This window comes from Paramormyrops kingsleyae, chromosome 12, assembly GCF_048594095.1.
Source record: "Paramormyrops kingsleyae isolate MSU_618 chromosome 12, PKINGS_0.4, whole genome shotgun sequence".
Classification (NCBI taxonomy): domain Eukaryota; kingdom Metazoa; phylum Chordata; class Actinopteri; order Osteoglossiformes; family Mormyridae; genus Paramormyrops; species Paramormyrops kingsleyae.
Window position 1 is genome coordinate 5,456,214 of NC_132808.1, and position 19,538 is coordinate 5,475,751.

Below are 19,538 nucleotides of genomic sequence, written 5' to 3' on the forward strand. Positions count from 1 at the left end.
TAACTATGAACATAACACTGTGGGATGGACCTTCTCTGGGTCTGCAGTGATGCCCTGTTCACAGACCACATGGCCCAGAAACTTCGCTGAGCATTGGGGTAGGCTGCACTTAGCCAGGTTTAAGCACAGGTTAGAATGATGGATGGCAAGGAAGTCTTTGTGCAGGATAGTGGCCATACTCTTGAAGCTGGACATGTGGAGTAGCAGATCGTCCAAGAAGACGATGTGATGGCTCTCGGGAATCCCTGCCAGCACCTGCTCCTTCATTTGCTTGAACCTGGCGGGGTCGTTGTAGAGTCCAAAGGGGAGAACTTAAAGGTCATCTTGCATGGGCTCTGGGCAGTGAGGGTAACCCCACCATGCTGGGACACTTGGCTCAGAAGCTGGGAGCCCCAGCTTCTCCTCTCTGACCCAGCTGCAGTTGCAGAAAAGGGTTTATTCCCTGATCTCGCCAAACCGTTGGCTGAGGGTGGCTATGAGGTTTTCAAGGGGGAGACGATCTTTGAGGGAATGTCGAGGAGGGCTTGGAGAACCCCCACTATGAGTAAGAGGCCTAGGCTGTGGCTTCACTGTCCCAGATGTTCTGCTTGGCCAACAAGCCAAGATTGACCTCACAGAGCTCTCAAGGCTGAGGGAACTCCCAGCTGAAGCTGATGGAGGGTATTGCTCAGCAATAAGGGTCTAGCACCTCTTTACTCTTTTAATCAAAAGATGGGCTAACATTAGGTCGCTAGCTATAGGGGAAGGGCACACAATGGGGAATTCTGATGCATACAGGTAGGGAGATGATACTAGCCCCGTGCAAAAGGCAGAACCTGTAGGGCTGTAACTTGCAGCAGGAGGTGTGTCTGGTACTTTTTTAAATCACATGATAAAATATTGCACTTTTTTAGGTCTTTGCCTTCTGTAGGTCTACATCCTGTAGACTAGGCTAACTAACTCAACTCAGCCATAAAGACTGGTTATTTATGTATCTTATTTGTTAGCCTGTTCAACCAATTTTTTTTTTCAATTCGATTTTATTGGATAAAGTCTACTGGATTCTGTTCACACATCAAAGTAACTAAACAGTCCAGCCACCAGGAAACGCCCAACATTACAATATGAACTAAGCATCGGCTTTAACAGGAGTGACATGAAGGTACCTTACCTTGATTCTGAACTTAATTTAATTATTAGTATATGGTAGTGGTCTCTGTGTGGAAGAGAGCTGCTGCATGTCATTTAAGTAACATGCTGAAAATACTATGGGGCCGTTTCCCAGACAGAGATTAAAGCTGGTGCTAGATTTAAACAGCCTTTTAATGCAGACTAACAGAAATCTGCTTTCTCAGTCAAGGTACAAAACAGTACGAGACTAAGCTTATTCCTGAATAAACTAAGCTTGTTTCCTGTAGGAAGATTAGACCTAGTCCAGGAATAAATTGAGGTTTAAATAAAACCTCCCAGCATGCAGGTTTAACTTCAGATTGATGTTGTTTGCTGAAGAAGACGCATGGATTACTTAGAGTTTGTCAATTGATGATCATCGAATACAACCTGCTAAAGTAAATGTGGTGGAGATCATTTCTCTTTTGGAATCCAGTCTTTCATCTGTTACCCTAAGAGGACGGCCTTTTCCAGTTAGTCTGCAGGTGCTCATAACTGTACGTTTTTTGGCATGTAGCACCTTTCACAGAGAAACTGGGGATTTATGTGGGGTCTGTGAACTAACGGTGTGTAAGTTGTTCACAGAGTACAGTATGTAAGGCCATTTGTGTATTGAGAAGACAAACTTTCCAGATGCTGCAACCCAAGTTAATTACAAGGTACAAATCTATGAATATGGGAACTTTCATAGGCCGCATCGACAGAATCCATATTCCCATAAAACATCCCTCTACCACAGATGCTGAGGAATACAGGAATTGCAACTGGTTGAACTGGTTTTCCATTAATGTCCAAGGTGTATGCACTCCCCAGTTACAGTTTTCGAAAATTGTTCCCAGTTGGAAAGGTGCCACTCATGATTCCCGGATTTTACTTAACTCATCACTGTATGTTCAGTTTGAAAGAGGAGATCATAATGGAATATTGCTTGGTGACAGTGGATATACTCAAAGGAATTTTTTGTTTACACTATACTTGCACCCAATTACACCTGAGCAAAGGTACTACAACCAAGCTCATATGCGCAGTAGGGGTCCAGTGGAGCGCATGTTTGGAAGAGTCGTTTTCAGTGCCTTCGGAAAACACTTTGATTCATGCCAAGAAGATGCTGCATTGTCATTATTGCAAAAACTGTTCTTCATAACTACCTGAAATGGCATAGATGCCCAGACCCTCCAATACTAGATGATAACAATCAAGATATATCTTCAATTACAACAAACCACACAGAAGGACTTGCATTCAGAGATGCTTTTGTATTGTGCCACTTTAAATAGCTGTTTGACATTATTTACCTTTTCATTGTTCCGCTGGAATATACATTTTCACATGTCATGGTCAAATTAATATATTCTAAAAAGTGTATTTTGTCTGGTATATTAAAGAAAGTCATTCAATATGATGAAATAAACATTTTTTATTTATTGCTGGTATAATGTGACAGTTGCATCTCACTCTCCGTCTTCATTTCTAGTTCTACTTGGACCATCTTCATTTTCATTTGATGCTCCTCCTTTAGATACTTCAACTTGTGTTCATGAAATTCCCTAGCCAGCTTTTCATGGATTGTGACTCTTCTGGCAGACACCGGGGCCTATCCCAGGAACAATGGGCACAGGCGGGAACCAACCTTAGGCAGTCACCAACACACTGAAGGGTGCATACACACAATTTAGACTCGCCAATCAACATGCCCTGCATGCTTTTGGACCGTGGGAGGACAGCAGAGCCCCCGGAAAAAAGCCCCCACGAACATGGGGAGAGCATGCAAACCCCACACAGAAAGGACCTGGGACCTTCTGTCAGGGTCAGACCCTGCTGTGGTCCTACTGTGTCCCTTCGCCGTTTGGCCAGCAGGTGTTGCTGGTCATTCCCGTCCTTCATGTTAGTCTTTGTTCTCCCCTGTTACCTGTCTGGTCATGTGGCTCAATGTGTTGAGCATGTGGTTGTCTGTGTACCCTTCTGTCCTGCGTTTGAATCCAGCCTCCTCTGTTTTTGTATTTTGCTCCCTAGTGTTTCATTTGAGTTTCTTTAGTTCTTGTGTCTGATTTTGTAGTTGGTTTTGGTTTTGTTCCTTGTGCCCCTGCTTGTGTCTTTACCTGTTTAATTCCCTAGTATTGGTTTCTGTTTCCCTGTGTCCTTGGTTAGTTCTTAGTTTCCCTGTTTAGTTCCTTTGAGTTTATTAGTTCCACCTGTGCCCTGTTTCCCTGGTCTTTGTTAATTAGTCTCACCTGTCCTGTGTTAGTCTCGTTACCCCTTTAGTATTGTAGTTCCTGCTTCTGTTTAGTTCCTCAGTGGTTCATTGTGTTGTTGTTCTATGGTTGCGATGTTTGATGGTTTGTATTGATCGTGTTTGGTTAGTATTGAGACGTTTGTGTGGTGTGTATTTTGCTTATTTGCCCAGTTTTTGTTAATCCTTTTTTAGTTTTTGACCCTCGTGGTCCTTTTGGTTTTGGTTTTGTGTTTTCTGTTTTATTTAATAAACCCCTTTTGTTCTTGGAGCTGCCAGTGGGTCGTCCACCCTGTTTCAGTGTGCACTATGCCACTTTCTCGTACCCGAGCCGCCCGGGTCCATGACACCGTCTTGCTGTGAGGCAGCAGCGCTAACCACTGCGCCGCCCTGCAACTCTCCAGTTCTGTCCATTTGACTTTCACCTACAAACAAGAACAGTTCATATGATCAAATGAACACATTAAATGAGAAATAGTTGTTGGATGACAAACAACAGTCTGAAAGGAGAGAAATAAAGGCTAAATCAATGCACTAATATACTCAATTCAGGTGTGCGTGATCCCTCATCTGAACTGTCTAGATGGTCATCATCTGGTATGTTCTCCAAAGGATGTTGGTGCTCCATTATTCCTGTCAGTAATTCATCCAACTGCTCAGTGTCCTTATTTGCAGGTCCTCCGCCAGTCTTAAACCACTTCTGGCTTCTGCAAGTGTTTTACATTTATTTTTATATTTCCACAAAACCTGTATAAAATAAAAAATGTAATGAGAACCCATTAACATCACGGAAGAGTAATAGAAGCAGGGTCACTAACAAGGTTACACAAATAAACACAATATGGACATGCATGTGGACATAGAGACTGATACCTTCAGCAAAAGTTTCCTGTCCTTCCTGGACTCTCTTGAATGTTACCAACACAAACGGGACCATGTTCACCATCATACACTAGACTTGATTATCAGTCACAGAGTTTATGTTCATCATGTATCTGTCTGTCCTTCTCTGACCACTTTCTAATCACCTTTGTGATTGCGCCTCCCTCTTTGACTCATTACGACACGTTACCTAAATGATAGAAATTCCCTACTATTTATTAATGCAGTAAATAACGTGAACTTCATGTCTAGTAGAGATGTCCGTGAAGTCACCCACGACTTCAACACAGTGGTTAGTCAGATTTTAGATGAAACAGCTCCTTTGAAAAATAAAGTGGTAAAAACCACCAAACCCTCCCTATGGTTGAATGATCACACACGCTCTTACAAACAGGGTTGCCGCAGACTGGACTGCAAATAGAAATCCATGGGTTTAAAAGCATTCAAGTTGTCATGGTTCGAGCACCTGCAGCAATACAAGCAAGCCCTTTATAGGGCACATTCAGCCTCTTAGTCTAACCTTACTGATTGCTATATAAATAACCCTTGCTACCTTTTTAAAACAATAGCTCGTCTAATAAATAAGGCTGAACCTCTACTAATGAAATTTTGATAGGGAACATTTTGTGAACTTCTTTAATGATAAAATGGCAAACATTAGGCTTCAAACATGTTCAAGTGGCTCGCAATTAACTCCAATGCAAACAGAACGTGAACACATCCTTATTGTTTTTGATTTAATTAATGAACAAGAGCTAAAAATTATTATAACTAAGATCAAACCGACTACTTGGGCCACTGGACCAAAGCCCCACTAATCGTCTTAAAGAATCCTTGGGAGTTCTGTCAAGACCTATAACTTCCATAATGAATGTGTTCCTGCCATCTGGTGATGTACCTGACAAACTCAAAGTCGCAATAATCAGGCCACTATTGAAGAAGCCAAGTTTGGATCCACAGAAGCTCAGCAATTACATACCTGTCTCTAATGTACCATATTTGTCAAAAGTTCTGTAAAAGATAGTTGCTGCTCAACCTCTCCTCCTACTTCCTTGTACTCAAGTTTGGAGGCACACAACAGCTGTGCTCAGAAGTTTACATACACTCATCAGGGGCATGAATGTCATATTAATATTGGACTTTTAATGATTTGAACCGTCCTTTTTCCAGGGTAAAATGATTATACATCATGCATCATCAATGATTTTTAAAAACAAGAATTGGGTGCACAAGTTTGAATATATTTTGGATTTTCTGCAATCCACACAGGGTCAAAATTATACATACAGGCTCAAATACACACATACACTCCCTATAATATTTGGTTAAATGTCCCTTAGCAAGTTACACCTCAACTAGACACTTTTAGCCATCAACAAGCTTCTGGCGTAAAACTGGCTGGATATTTTTCCACTCTTCTTGGTGGAATTGGTTCTTCTTGGGGGAAATGAGTTCATTTTGATAGGTTGGTGTCGGGGAGAGCGATCAGCTCCCCCGGCTGCCGGCCCACAGAGTATGAGACACGCGCTGTTTTACTTGTTGCAAGGGTAACCACACCACAGTGTGAGCTACAAGTGTGTGGCTCCTCGACAGGGTTTATTTATACTGTAAGGTAAACATACTGATATCAGGTTACATTGTGGGTGTGAACAACATTTTAGAATGGGATGGAAGCAATGGGAATGTGTCAGAGGTGGGCTCGTCTGCTGCACGTGATGGAAAATTACTGTTAAGCATTTACACAGTTGCTACATGGAACAAGTTATGCATTCTTCAGAATACACGTGAGTGATAATATATACAGTTATGCATTCTTCAGAATACACGTGAGTGATAATATATATACAATTTCAACCCAACAGTTGGTTTCCTGGCGCAAACCTGGCTTTTAACCATAGTCCACAAATTTTCAATAGCAGGTCAGTGAGCATCGTTGCTTCCCTAAAAGCTAGTGATAAAACCGAAAAAAAGACTGAATACAGACATGGATGTTCATCAGTAATTATCAGAAGACAATTGACTTTAGGAAGAAGACATTATTTGTACGGGACAGGCTCTCCGTTTCAGTCGTATATTCGGATTTCCCCTAGTTAACACTGTAGTTAGAATTATAAAATTTACAGGAGATATTACATGCTTAGCATGACAGCATAATATTGGAGCTAATTGTGGGAATGTAACGGTCAATGCCAGATAGTTGGCAGCCCTGTACCTTGTTACACTGTAAAACTTGCCGCAATAGGTGTCTAGAGGGCGCTGTTACTCTCCCTGCAAAATCTTTGCAATACAGTGGTACCTCAGAACTAGAACTTAATCCGTTCAGAACTCTGGATCGAATCCTAAAAAGTTCGAGCTCTAATCGAATTTTCCCCATAAGGAATAATGGAAAACCGATTAATTGGTTCCCGGCCCCCCAAAAAATTACACCTAAATATGTTTTTTTATTTTAGCATTTAACCCTCAATGGTTCCTTGGGGTGCGTTCTGCACCCCCTGCCCATTTCTATGGCTACTACCATGTTGTTATTAATAACAAAATGAACGGGATAAAACAAGAAAAGCATATACTGTACTAAACACATCTACGTACATTTATCAAAACAGTAATTTGTAAAGTAAGAAAATAACTGTATCCAAACAATGTGTAAAGTTAAAAAAAACAAAAAAAACAATGTGTCCTGCCCCGATTGTCCGCTCCTTCTGTGTGCCACGCCCCCTCCTTAACCCCGTGTCGAATCTCCATGTGATCAGCTGTTTCTGGTTGTTGTCATTAGTCCTCTGTATTTCCTCCGCGTTTCAGTTTGTTTCCCTAGTCTGGTCATTGTATTGTCCGTATACGTTTTGCCTGCCTTATCTGTAATTTAACCCCGTACTCCCCGATACCCTGACGTCTGCCCCTTTGTCTCCGTTCTGTCCCCGCACTACAAAATTATTATAATTAAATGCATTAATGGTTTATTATTGATATTAAAATAATGAATAAGAAATCTTTATTTTTAAATGTATTTTATTATATAATAATAATTACTGTTACTGTCTATTATTGTCTAAATGTATTTTTACTATCAAAATATATGTATTCAGCTAGTGTAAACATGCATGCTATGGCAGGCTGAGACTGAAGCTTTACATTTTGTTTCAGCTGAGAGACTTGCTGCGTGACTCATTTCCCTGCGCATACAAGTTATCTTAGGTCGGCGTTCACGGTTTGACTTCTGAGATTCAGATCGAGCTCTAGGTAATTTTTTTTCTAACTGGTTGGTTCGACTTTTAAGAAATTCGAGTTCTAATGAGTTCGAGAACTGAGGTACCACTGTATATATATGCCCCAAAATTCAGTTGCATTTATTTTTAGATTTTACTATACATTCTACAACCCCTGGCAAAAAAAAACATGGAATCACTACTCTTGGATAATGTTCGGTCAGTTGTTTTACTTTGTAGTCCAAAAAACAAATCACAGATATGACACAAACCTATTTTACCTAACAGCTGAACATTCTGGCTTTGTAAAACATACCTCCAAAAAAATGACATTGTCAAATCACATGACACTTTGTACAGACGCTCCTCTGCTTACGAATTTTCAACTTATGAACTTTCAGACATACGAACGAAGAGGACTGTAAGTCCAAATTGTGTTCATTGGGCTCCCGTTTCCTGTCCGCAACATCAATTTTTTTTTTCTGTGCGCAGCAGCGTAGCGTGCGGACTCCCGGCATCCTAGTTCTTTGTAGTTGCCTATACCCTTAATGTTGGATAACGACTTAAAAACATTTCAAGTTACGAACGGCCGTTCGGAACGTATCTCATTCGTAAGTAGAGGAGTGTCTGTACAACTGAGTGAGAAACTTGTGCACAAGTTCGCAAAAGCAGTGACAAAATATATAGTCATCATGTACAGGTCCATCCATCCATCCATTATCCAACCCGCTTATCCTACTGTCACACCCTGCTCCGTATGATCCTAATGTGTGCCACGCCCACCTCGTTACCCCGTGTTCAGCCCTGATTGTGATCGCCTGTGTCCTATTAAGTCTAGCTTGTCTTGTGTATTTAGTCCTCGTCTGAGTTAGTCTTCCCGAGACTTGTCATTGTAATGTTGCCTGTTGTGATTCCCCGGTCCCGTCTTCCTCGAATAAACCCCGTCCAACCCGACTTCCTGGCTCCGTTCCCCTGCTTCCCTGCTCGCCTCTCCGCAACCGTGACACCTACTGGGTTGCGGGGGGTCCGGAGCCTATCCCGGAAGCAATGGGCACAAGGCAGGGAACAACCCTGGACAGGGGGCCAGCCCATCGCAGGGCAATCATCTACAGGTCCTTGGTTGAAATCCCTTGCTTAGGGGGTGCAAAGCCATCTGTTTTCCTATACGAGTCACAAGTGTTTAGGTGTCGTAACAACCGTGTATTTCCCTGACTACTCATCTGTACAAGCATGTGGTATTATGTGTGTCATAAGATATAGTTACAGGAAATGTTTATGGAGCGCTTGTGGCAGGTGAAATGGCCAAGGCTGGTTTATGAATACCTGTGACTCAGGCTCAGACTCACCCATGCACCTCATTTCTCAACAAGCCTGGATGGACCATGGGAGATATGTCAGGAAAATGCAATTTTCACAGAAACGGTCAATCTGTTTGTTTCCTTGCTGTCAGATTGAGCTTTATGTCTGGCACATCATGTAAAAATCGTGTAAAAATGGAAACCCTGCCCCCTCGAGTTGCGGCCACGCACCAGTATGCACACCACTGCTCTGCTTTTCCCATAATAACTCCTCTGATGCTCAACCATCAGATCTGTCTCAAACAAATCAGTGTTTTTCTTGCATCTGGAATAATATAGTGCTGAGTCTTATCACTTAAAGCCTTGAGTGCATTTGTGTTAAATTCCATAGTGTTACTCTACAGTCAAGTTCCATCCATTTTGTCATGTGAGGGCAGAACAGAGGACACAGGAGCAGGCATGAGGATTTAAAAAAGGGGGTTTTATGAACTAAACCAGAACAGACAAACAAAAAGCATCATAGGGGGTCAAGAGGGGAGAAGAGCACACGAATAACAGGATTACACAACTCCAATGACACAACTGGCAATCACAAGCCTAAGAAGCACTTAAATAATGAAACAACAAGGGGGTTCATCGAGAGGCAGCTGCTGTAGATCACAAAAGGGCAGGAACGAGCGGTAAGGCTAACGAGGGACAGGTGTGGGAGGAGACAGGCGGATCGGGCAGAGCAGGATATGACACATTTTCTGTACCCACTTATGATATTCAGGGTTGTGGGGGTCTGCAATGCAGAGAATAACCCCGGATGGGGTGCCAAGCCATCACAGGGCACACTCCCTCACTAGCCACATACAATTCCCACCTACAGGCAGTTTGGCAGCTACAATTAACAATTAAAAGGTTTTACTTTTTAATTTATCCACAGTGGGGAAACATTTCATCCCTGATCTTCCCTTATGTTTAATACTCCTTGTGACTTCGGTAACCCAAATGGCAGGACGGTCAGAAGAAGGACAGTTTGGGGTTTAAGCCTCAAATGTGATGGGTTTGACGTTTTAAACACAGAGAAATGAAACATGGTATTCATTTCCCAGTGGCTGTCATGTCTGTGTTAATACAATACCATCATCCTGACCGGATGAGTGAAGTGATACTGAATATCAATGGCAAATTCTTCACTCCAGCATCCCCATCTAAGATGGGATGACAGCTTATTATGACCGTGGGCATCGTTTTGCCCCCCGACCCCTTTCAATCGTCCCAGCTGCAGGGTGCCGCCCCTCTTATCGCCACAAAGCAGGGCATGGTGGATATGCACCCTGACTGTTGCTGTTAAAGCCAAGCCTCCAGCGGAGACGGTAGCCTAGCAACCGACTGAAAATAGGATAATTACTAAGCATACAGTTCAATTAATGGATACTGATACCCGCCCCTGGTTTAAAGAGGTTCAACAATATAATTCCTTCTAGATAAGATAAGCTGGTGTATGTATGCTTCTGCAATGCTCTGTAGGCCTAATTAAAATAACTCATATCTGACCACCAAGTACAATCCTATGTCCAGGTCTATATTTATTGCGATTCACCATAAAAACATCATGAGGTTAAGAAGAATCCACATTATTAATTTCTTTGCATTTGACAAAGAATAAAACCAAGCTGATTTATTAATAAAACTGCATAAATTACATGGGCAATAGATTTATAGGATAGGAACTCTGATAAATAAACAGGAATAAAGCGATTAAAAAACGTATCAAGCAGATGCACTCCAGGCAGCCCGAGAACCAATCTCATTAAAAAGCTTTATTACTGTCGCTTTCATAACCACCACGCAGGCTGCTTTTAGGGGGCTACCATGTCCGCTTATTCCCCACGCCTAAACGTGTCATCCTGTCCTTATACTCAAAAATGACATTGGACCGCAGGTGGTACCAACCAAATTACGTTAGAATCCTCAAAACAGGGATCACCAACAGGTCTCCACCGTGGTGAATTGAAGCAGGGAAATAGAGTGTTGCAAAGGAACGTTCAATAGCTAACTGGTTGGGAAAAATTACCATCGAAAATGTGTAATGCACGAAAAAAATTCGTCATATAATACATAATATAATATGTCCGTTAAAACAATAAATAATATACTCTTGAACCATCAACTTTTACCTTAATAAACTCATAATACAAACCACTAGGATCTTGTGTGTCTGACCCATAAAGAATGCTTAAGGGAACTGAGAGTCATGTGCATTGTGCACATTACTTTAAACGTACATCGGTGCGATTTTACTGCGGTTATTGCACATGCAGGCGGCAAAGCCGGCTTTCGCACCGGGCCGATCCGCTGCCGTTACATCACCGTTAAACAGCGCTGCCCCGCTCCGGAGTCCGCAGAAGCGCCCCTCGCAGCATCAAATCAGCTGCGTCATCCCTGGACCGCTGGCACAGGATTAACACGTTCAATCGGCTTCATTAAGGGCTCCACGTCGCCGTCGTGCCCTCCTCGCTTTACCTTTGCCTTTCATTGCCAAGGTAAGTCTTTTGATCGAAGGGTTATATATGATTTATGTGGCCCGTGTGGTGCCTCCTCATTGACTGCAACTATGCTGCGACTACCGAGCGATTTATCGAATGCATTGTATATAGCTGAAAAAAATAATATATTGTACTGCTAGGTGAGACCAAATTCAATATCAGAACAAAAAACATTAACGACGCGCGTATCGTCGTATTATTAGGCTAAACCTTGGTTAGAGATGACTGTACCCCCGGCGTGTGTGATGTGCATAGCAATCGGATGGATAATATGCAGTCGAAATGTTTCACCCTTTCATTTTCCTATATATGAGTGAAATATAATAAACGATTCCAGTTATTCACGTGTGAGAGGACCGCATGCTCGCTATCTGTGGACGTGCCGCACGCCCCCGTTCTGCTTAAAGCCCATTTACCATTTTTTTTTTGTTTCTCTAACAGTTTGGGAAATAATTTCAGACAGAAAATGGTGAAACTGGGAAACAATTTTTGCGAAAAAAATAATGCGAAACCCGTCTCGGAAGACGGATTCGACACCATTCCTCTCATAACACCTCTGGACGTCAATCAACTGCAATTTCCTCCGCCCAACAAGGTAAGATGTATTATTTTAATTAAAACTCAGTAAATATTGCGGAAGGTTGCCGTAGCATACCGTATTGCACTCAATTTGGATTAAGACATTGGCACTGGTATAGTAAATTTCCGAATGCTGCATGATGTGTTCACGTTTAAACCTGGATGGTGGTGTTTTTTTCTTATGATTTCCGCGATTCCTGTATTTGATTTGGTTTCGAGTCGTTAGGACTTGATATCTGCATCTGTCTTAAGTAATTCCCCACTCAGCAGTTAGATATAAAAAGCTGTAGCCTACCCGGTTATCAAAATGTGCAACGCTTTGCAAATGTGCGAAATGTGCTTTGACTATAAAACATAGGCGCACAAGGACACTGCACATTTCGGGTTCCCTTGATCGCGGAGCGTCTTGGTCGCGCACACTGCAGTAGCCCTCCGTTTGCAGCGTCAAGGACACCACGGTGCACGGTCTTCAAATCCCACTTCAGCGTCGAAGAGGATGTGTGTTTGCAAAGCAGTAGAAATGAACAGAGCAACGATGATGCTATTAACGTTTGACTCTGCCCTCTTTCCTGTAGGTGGTGGTGAAAACCAAGACGGACTATGATGGTACCCACAAGAAAGGCAAATTTCGTTCCCCCAAAATTGCCGAATTCACAATAAGCATCATCGAAGGCGTGTCTGAACGGCTTAAAGTAAGATATGATTGTGTTTTCAGAAATCCATGTTTTTAACACTGGAACAATAGGCTTCAGAAAATAGTGAGGTAAAATTCTTGGGTGATTATCTTTAAAGGAAATGTCAAAGACAGGCAGTTTTCACAACAGTAGCGGAAAAAGGTTGTGCATTTATTTGGATGCAAATATGGAGTTTCTTTTCCGATCCGTTGCACCAAACACGGGAACCCCTGCTGCTGGGTTGCTAGGTTGTGTTGCCAGGTAACCAAAGGAGCTGAGGGTTGTAGAGGAGGGGCTGGATGTCTGGAAGAGAGGTGGAAATGGCAGGTCTTCCTCCTGGGCTTTGAGGAGGTGCTACCGGATGTCCCATCATGGAATCCTAGTGGGTATGATGGTGGGAGGGAGATTATGGGGGAGGTGGAGATGATGGGTGGGGCTGTGATTTCTCATTAGACACGTGTCACACAGCCATTACGGTGACAGCTGTGTCCCCTGTACCGTGATGATTGGCTTTTCAGGTTGAGCCTTTAATGAGCGGTATCTGGAAACGCTGGACACCCACCTTCTCCCAGTACAACCTGCCACCTCTCCCACTCGGTGTCCGCAGTGGCGAGTCATTCGCGCGGTAAAACAAACAGGCTTAGAATAAACTACACCCCCTCAGCGGCTGTGATCCTCCTTTGAATGGCCAAGGCAAGAACTGGCCATCAGACTGTTCTCCAGTCTGATTTCTCCGCCCATTCAGCCCGCTGTGGACAATGATGTTTGCTGACCTTTGCTTTGCTGCCATGAGATTGGCGTCTGCTCTGCATTTGCCCCTCTTGGGCCCAAACAAAAATAATGCTGCAGTTTAGCTCAAATGAGTGCACCTGCTGACGTGTTAGTAGTTTTATGCAAATCATTCTTGAAATTGATTTATTAAGCATTTCAATGTAAATTTGTTTAGATGATATGTATGTCACTGAGATTGTTGTGGTGAATGTGATTTTGCAGAAGATTGGGTTACAGTAGCCTTGCATTTACTTCTGGTTAAGATACCAGCAATGCTGAGGAATGTGAGCCTTCCTGCAGAAAGGACAAACAGGTGCTTCTCCCGGCACAGTGGCTAAGTATCGGGCAGGCCTCGTCAGGGCTGTGTGATCACAGGAAATGCTGCAGCCCCCTGAGTCCATGCAGCAGCTCGCTTTGTTGCCAGTGGAGATTTTTTAGGAAGGACATGGCTAATGTTGTGGGTCACTCTGTCTCCGCCCACGTCCCCTTCAGAGCTTTTTATTGGAGGAGATGTTCAGGACACACCCCTTCCATCCCTCACCCAAACCCCCCCCCCCCCCATTGTTCCTACCGGCACACCATGGCTCATGGTAGGGAGAGTTCAAGGAGGATGCACCAGGAATTATCCCGTCAAACCCACCTGTCATTTTTGCTTTGGCCACTAGCTATCAGGTGCCCCAGCGGGCAGGCAAACCCCAAACCGCTGTTTATTCCCGACAGATGTGGCTATCAGCTCAAAAGGGAGCCATCACATTACATCTATTCACCTACACATCCTTCTGTGAGTCAGGAAGCGTCTGGAGCTCAGAGTGTTAGTAACAGTAAAAGGTAGTCATTTACTTTACAGGCTTTAATATATTCACAGTGACCTGGGGATTGCAGCAAAGTGAAGATCCAGAGGGAGAGATCTGTACCTGTCAAGTCAGACTAAAAGCATGTCTGACTGCCTTTTGTTCCCTGTTGGTTGTGTCAGCGGCTGAATGAGAATCAAGGAGAATCCCGTGTCTCTCTGTACTGTTCCACAAGTAAGGGAGAAAAGGCAGAAAAGCCGGCGCAGAATGACATGTCGAGGTTCCTTTGGTTATAGTCAGCAGCTGAGAATTCCAGCTGGAGCCTCAAATCTATGGGTGTTCATGTGAAAGACGTTACAGCTGATGCCGTTGTCAAAAGCCTACAGGAGAGGGAAGCTTGGAGTCCCAGTACAGGGTCAGCTGGCTGAGGGCTCAACAGACATACCATTATCCTTACAGGATTAAAACCCACAGCCCGCTGAGCTACACACCACCGATGCAACGTGTAACATGCTTGTGGTGGAACTGGTTGAGGCTGTCTGTACGTGTTAAACCTGGTCTGTAGGTCACTTGGGTAGTAAATGCCCAAGATCCAGGAGATGATCAACCAGATAGTCACCCGATCCAGTTTATTCTGCAGTTTTTTGGTTCAGTCAAGGAATTAACAAAATGGATTAATGGGAACCTCCCATTCTGACATTTGTTTTTCTAGTGAGTTTTTCTTAAGCGGAGCAACACTTTATTTAGGTATGATGAGGACTGAAGGTGCCTTTTCCAGGTTAAACGCAGAGCTAAATACACTGGCGCTCTCCCTGTGCGCATCAGGTTTTTTGTCCCAGATTATTTATTTGCTTAGTCAGTGCCTTTTGCCGGCTTGCTAATAGCTCAACCATTTAATCCTGCTGGGTGTTGTAAGTACATTTAGATGGAGCTAAGCGTGCCGTCTGGGTCCTGATCAGTCCTTATCTCCGCAGCTAGATTCAGACTCTGTTCCGAATAAGCCCTGTAGGCAACCGCTGTGGAGCAGGATGACAGCCTGGGCTCAGTTGTGAAATTGACTATAAAAGCACGTTTCCACGGGCACTACCAGACGATTGCTGCGCTGATCCGCGGAAGCATTTTTTATAATTCCTGCAATCACCCTGAGTTCATGTAGGAATTGGGGAATAAGGACGAACGCACGGACAGAAGATTACAGCGGGATGGTGTTTGCCTGGGAACGAGACCGCAAACACCGTTCTTGCCAAACGAAAAATGCAGATGAAGCATAAAGACATTTTCCTTCCGTAACGTACCCCAGACCCTTTTGCGCATGGAAACATGTTTATTGTTAAAGGAAAAATGCTGACTTGTAACGACTTTGTAAGGGTTTTTCTGTTCGCTTTCATGATAATGCTTATAAAATATTTATAATCATAAAGACAAGCTTCTTTACTGGTTTAAGTGTGTCATTGCAGTCGCTTTCGTTATGCCGCTATATTAACTCAGACCATTAGTATGATTACCCATAATTGTCTGGGTAAGCAGGCTCTTCAACATTTGCGAAGTGAGTGCATTTTAACAAAAACAGAAGCACTAAACATCAACAACGGAAATATTTATCTGGCATCCCCTAATTTATGTCCACAAGCATCTTCCCACTGAATGTTTTTTTTTTTTTTTAAGAATTACATGTACTGGGCTGCCATCCATCATGGCAATTTAATCATTGCTGCTGCAATCTAATCTAATAAAGTGTTGGCGCCATCTAGTGCTGCACACATGTTGCAGCCAGAAACCTTTTCTGTATTTCATTTATTTATTACATGTAATCTGTAAAGGCTGATGATTTTTTTCATTTTCTCAAGTTTGAGTGCTAACTGGAATGGTTCCTTTGTGGGGGTGTGTTTCTGTTTCGCTGTCAGGTCACCCTGCTAGTGATCTGCGCGCTGGCGTTTCTGGTTTGTGTCGTGTTCCTGGTGGTCTACAAAGTGTACCAGTACGAGCAGCCGTGCCCCGAGGGATTCATGTACACGGTATGTACACCCCCGTCCTGCTTCAACACTGACTGGGGGGGGGGGGGGCATCCTGGTGGTGCCAACCATACTTCGGGGGCCCTGTTCCGAATCCCTGCCCCCTACAGGGATTAGGTGTAGAACAGAAAGGTCTGAGCGGAGCCAGAAATGCCAAGAAGTGTAGCAAACGAGCCCCACTGAAGGCATGTGTCAGAACAAGGGCGCCATTGGGCCAAGATCCTGATTTTCAGGACGGGGTTTCACCGGGAAACTGAGCAGCACGTGTCCGTGACAGACGCGATGGGGGGCCGCGGGGGCCTTTTGTGTCCCCAGAAGGTGGCATCCCTGCAAAGAAACCCACCTTAAACTGAAAGTATCATTTCCAAAGCCAGGCAGCGTGCGGCCATTTCAGAACCGAAGGGGTGACGTACAGAAGAGGCTCTGATCTCCCTGACGACTCCACTGGCCCCCGCGGGGCTTGGCCCGGCTCTCAGTGGAGCCATTTAGACCTCGCAGGTTCTGTCCAGATCGACCTGCTGCCAGCAGACAAGGGACTCTAAAGACAGACTGTGTCCGGCGCCGAAAGAGGATGGCTCCGCACACTGTGCACCGTAGGCCTGGATGGGCTCCCGGGCCCTGCCGGGTCGTACCGTATCGAGTGCTTTCGGGCCATGTTGAGGGGGAGGCCGCTGACTGTGTTCCTGCTGGCAGCGTTAATCCGCATGGCTTGTCTCTCTCACCCCCCCTCCCCCTCCCCCTCACAGTTCACACAGATACTGCCACAAGGTGGTAATGGCTCTGTCTTTTTCTGCCTGGGTTCCAAATGACTCATTTTTGAGAAGGTGGGGTGCACTGACATCTTATTCCTGGGCTTTATTTTCTGACACCCACATCCCAAGCCCCGTCCTCGGGGTGCAGAAACGTCGTGCAGCGTGATGGCCTGCCCTTCGATCACGGGCGTGTGAGGCACACTGACCCTAATGCCCTGTTGGGCCGGGGTCGGACATACGGTGTGATGGCCTGCTCTTCGATCACGGGCGTCTGAGGCACACTGACCCTAATGCCCTGTTGGGCCGGGGTCGGTCATACTGTGTGATGGCCTGCCCTTCGATCACGGGCGTCTGAGGCACACTGACCCTAATGCCCTGTTGGGCCGGGGTCGGTCATACGGTGTGATGGCCTGCCCTTCGATCACGGGCGAGTAGCATACTGTCGAGCTGACAGACTGTCTCTCCCCCCCTTCCTCTGCAGCAGGGACGCTGCATGCCAGCCGGGGTGTACAGCTACTACCCCCCCCAGGGGCCCGGGGGCCGTGGCCGGCTCTTCACCATCATCAACCACTACAACGTGGCCAAGCAGACCATCACCCGCTCCGTCTCGCCCTGGATGACCGTAATGTCTGAGGAGAAGGTCTCCCAGCAGGAGATGGAGACGTCCCAGAAGCTGGCCTAGGAGATCCCACAGGCAGACCCCCCCCCCCAACACACACACACACACACACACACACACACAGATATACAGAAAATGACCAATGCATGATGCTAACTCACACACAACACACCCAAGTGCACACACTGAAATACACTCTCCTCTCCATACAGAGTAAGACACCCAAACACACTTGACTATGGATATGTCCACCTCCTGTCACACTTAAGCCATCACAAACACGCGCACACACACAGGTCCCAAGTTTCCTTCAGGCAATCCAGCAGTACACTGAGTCTGAAAGGAGCTTCATCTTCATAGAGCAGCCGAGAACTTCCTCAGTACTGCATCTGTTGACCTATGTTCTACATTATATGGTTTATGGTTTTACTTTCACACATTACCCACAATGCACCATAAGCCAACACACTACCGACTTTCCACACCATGTAGGTCGGGATTCTTGGGGCTTGTAGTGATAGCTCATCATTAAGTATCATCATCCAGCCCTCCAAGGGTACCTCCATACTTCCCTTGAGGTCCAAAACCCCAGTTTCAAAAGTCATTTGACTTCACCTACTCAGGTGTCTGCACTGCCCACATCCATTAGCGCCCCTCACAGACATCATGAGGTACTACAGCTATAAGCTTTATCATGTTGTCTGCCTTTAGTGAAAGGGTCGCAAGCCCTCCACCCCCTCCTTTGGGTGGAGCCCAGAGCCTATGGCATGTCCACCAAGCTTACCAGGCGTACATACATGCTAATCTGCTCGCTTGGGAATTAGCTGCCAGCTTTGAGTTTCCTTGACCGTTAGCTTCTTCGTCACTATTCATTTCAAAGCCTCACCTGCTCACCAGACCTCGCACAGCCACCCTGGGAGTACCCCCACCCCTCTCCAAACAGGCCTGTACTTTTAGCCATCACACCATTCCTGTCATCTCAGGCTCCTTCCAAACGGTTGGTCTGTCTGCAACCCTTGCTTACAAAATGGGGGGAGAGAATCGACTTAGCTTTCCTGTTCGTATTATAATAAAAGATTTTAAGCAAGCATTGAGATATTTTTCAGTTTAGACTAAAAAAAAAAGAAAAAATTGCATATTTCACATAATTGTCTAAAAAGTATCTTTGTGGCATGTTTTGGGTGGAGGAAATCAAGTGATTATAGAGTATATTTTGTTGCAAAGGTCTGGAGAAGTCGGTAAAGATGGTGATTTCACTGGCAAACATAAATAAAGTTAAATAAAGATTGAGTGAAAACCTGCAGGGTCATCGCTTGTCTGCCAACTGTGATGAGAGTGATGTGCGTAGGCACCTTGCACACAGCACTGCACATCAGCTGTGATGAGAGTGATGTGCATAGGCACCTTGCACACAGCACTGCACATCAGCTGTGATGAGAGTGATGTGCATAGGCACCTTGCACACAGCACTGCACATCAGCTGTGATGAGAGTGATGTGCATAGGCACCTTGCACACAGCACTGCACATCAGCTGTGATGAGAGTGATGTGCATAGGCACCTTGCACACAGCACTGCACATCAGCTGTGATGAGAGTGATGTGCATAAGCACCTTGCACACAACACTGTGCACATCAGCTGTACTATGGTGTGTTTTCTGTTATCACTTCTTATACCCCTAATTGTCCCTGGCCACGATTTCCTGCCACATTGGTGTTGCCCGAAAATGCTGTTACAATTGGCCAGTGGGTTCTGCCTCCATGAATTCAACCAACTGCAAATTCAAAACATTGATGAAAAAAAATTCCATCAAGTTCCAAAAAGCAAAACTTGAACTTTCCGCCCACCAAGCAGTACACTGAATCGAAGAGGATGATGTATAGTTTTGGATGTTGGTGAATGTTAACAGCGTGTGTGTGAGAGCGAATGGATTTATACATTCTTTCATTACATTTTCTAGATGTACTGTGATATAGGAGTGATATTGCATAGGAGTTTGGCGTCTGTATTGAACATTTGTACTTTTTCTTTTCATTATTCCCTT

General features: G+C 44.6%; 1 protein-coding gene across 1 annotated transcript; it reads left to right on the top strand.

Annotated features, from left to right (window-relative positions):
• The first annotated feature begins 11,045 nt into the window (after positions 1 to 11,045).
• Positions 11,046 to 18,795, top strand: LOC111837686 (neuronal vesicle trafficking-associated protein 1). The gene is made up of 5 exons (XM_023799950.2): positions 11,046 to 11,293; positions 11,738 to 11,891; positions 12,451 to 12,567; positions 16,016 to 16,126; positions 17,357 to 18,795. The coding sequence occupies exons 2-5, from the start codon at positions 11,763 to 11,765 to the stop codon at positions 17,555 to 17,557; spliced, it is 558 nt and encodes a 185-aa protein (XP_023655718.1). The 5' UTR covers positions 11,046 to 11,293; positions 11,738 to 11,762; the 3' UTR covers positions 17,558 to 18,795.
• Positions 18,796 to 19,538: the final 743 nt, after the last annotated feature.

Bases quoted from the DNA above. Each gene is read 5' to 3' on its own strand.
- LOC111837686 (XM_023799950.2), top strand. From the start codon at position 11,763: ATGGTGAAACTGGGAAACAATTTTTGCGAAAAAAATAATGCGAAACCC. The intron at 11,892-12,450 runs GTAAGATGTATT...TCTTTCCTGTAG, and splicing joins AATTTCCTCCGCCCAACAAG to GTGGTGGTGAAAACCAAGAC. The intron at 12,568-16,015 runs GTAAGATATGAT...TTTCGCTGTCAG, and splicing joins GCGTGTCTGAACGGCTTAAA to GTCACCCTGCTAGTGATCTG.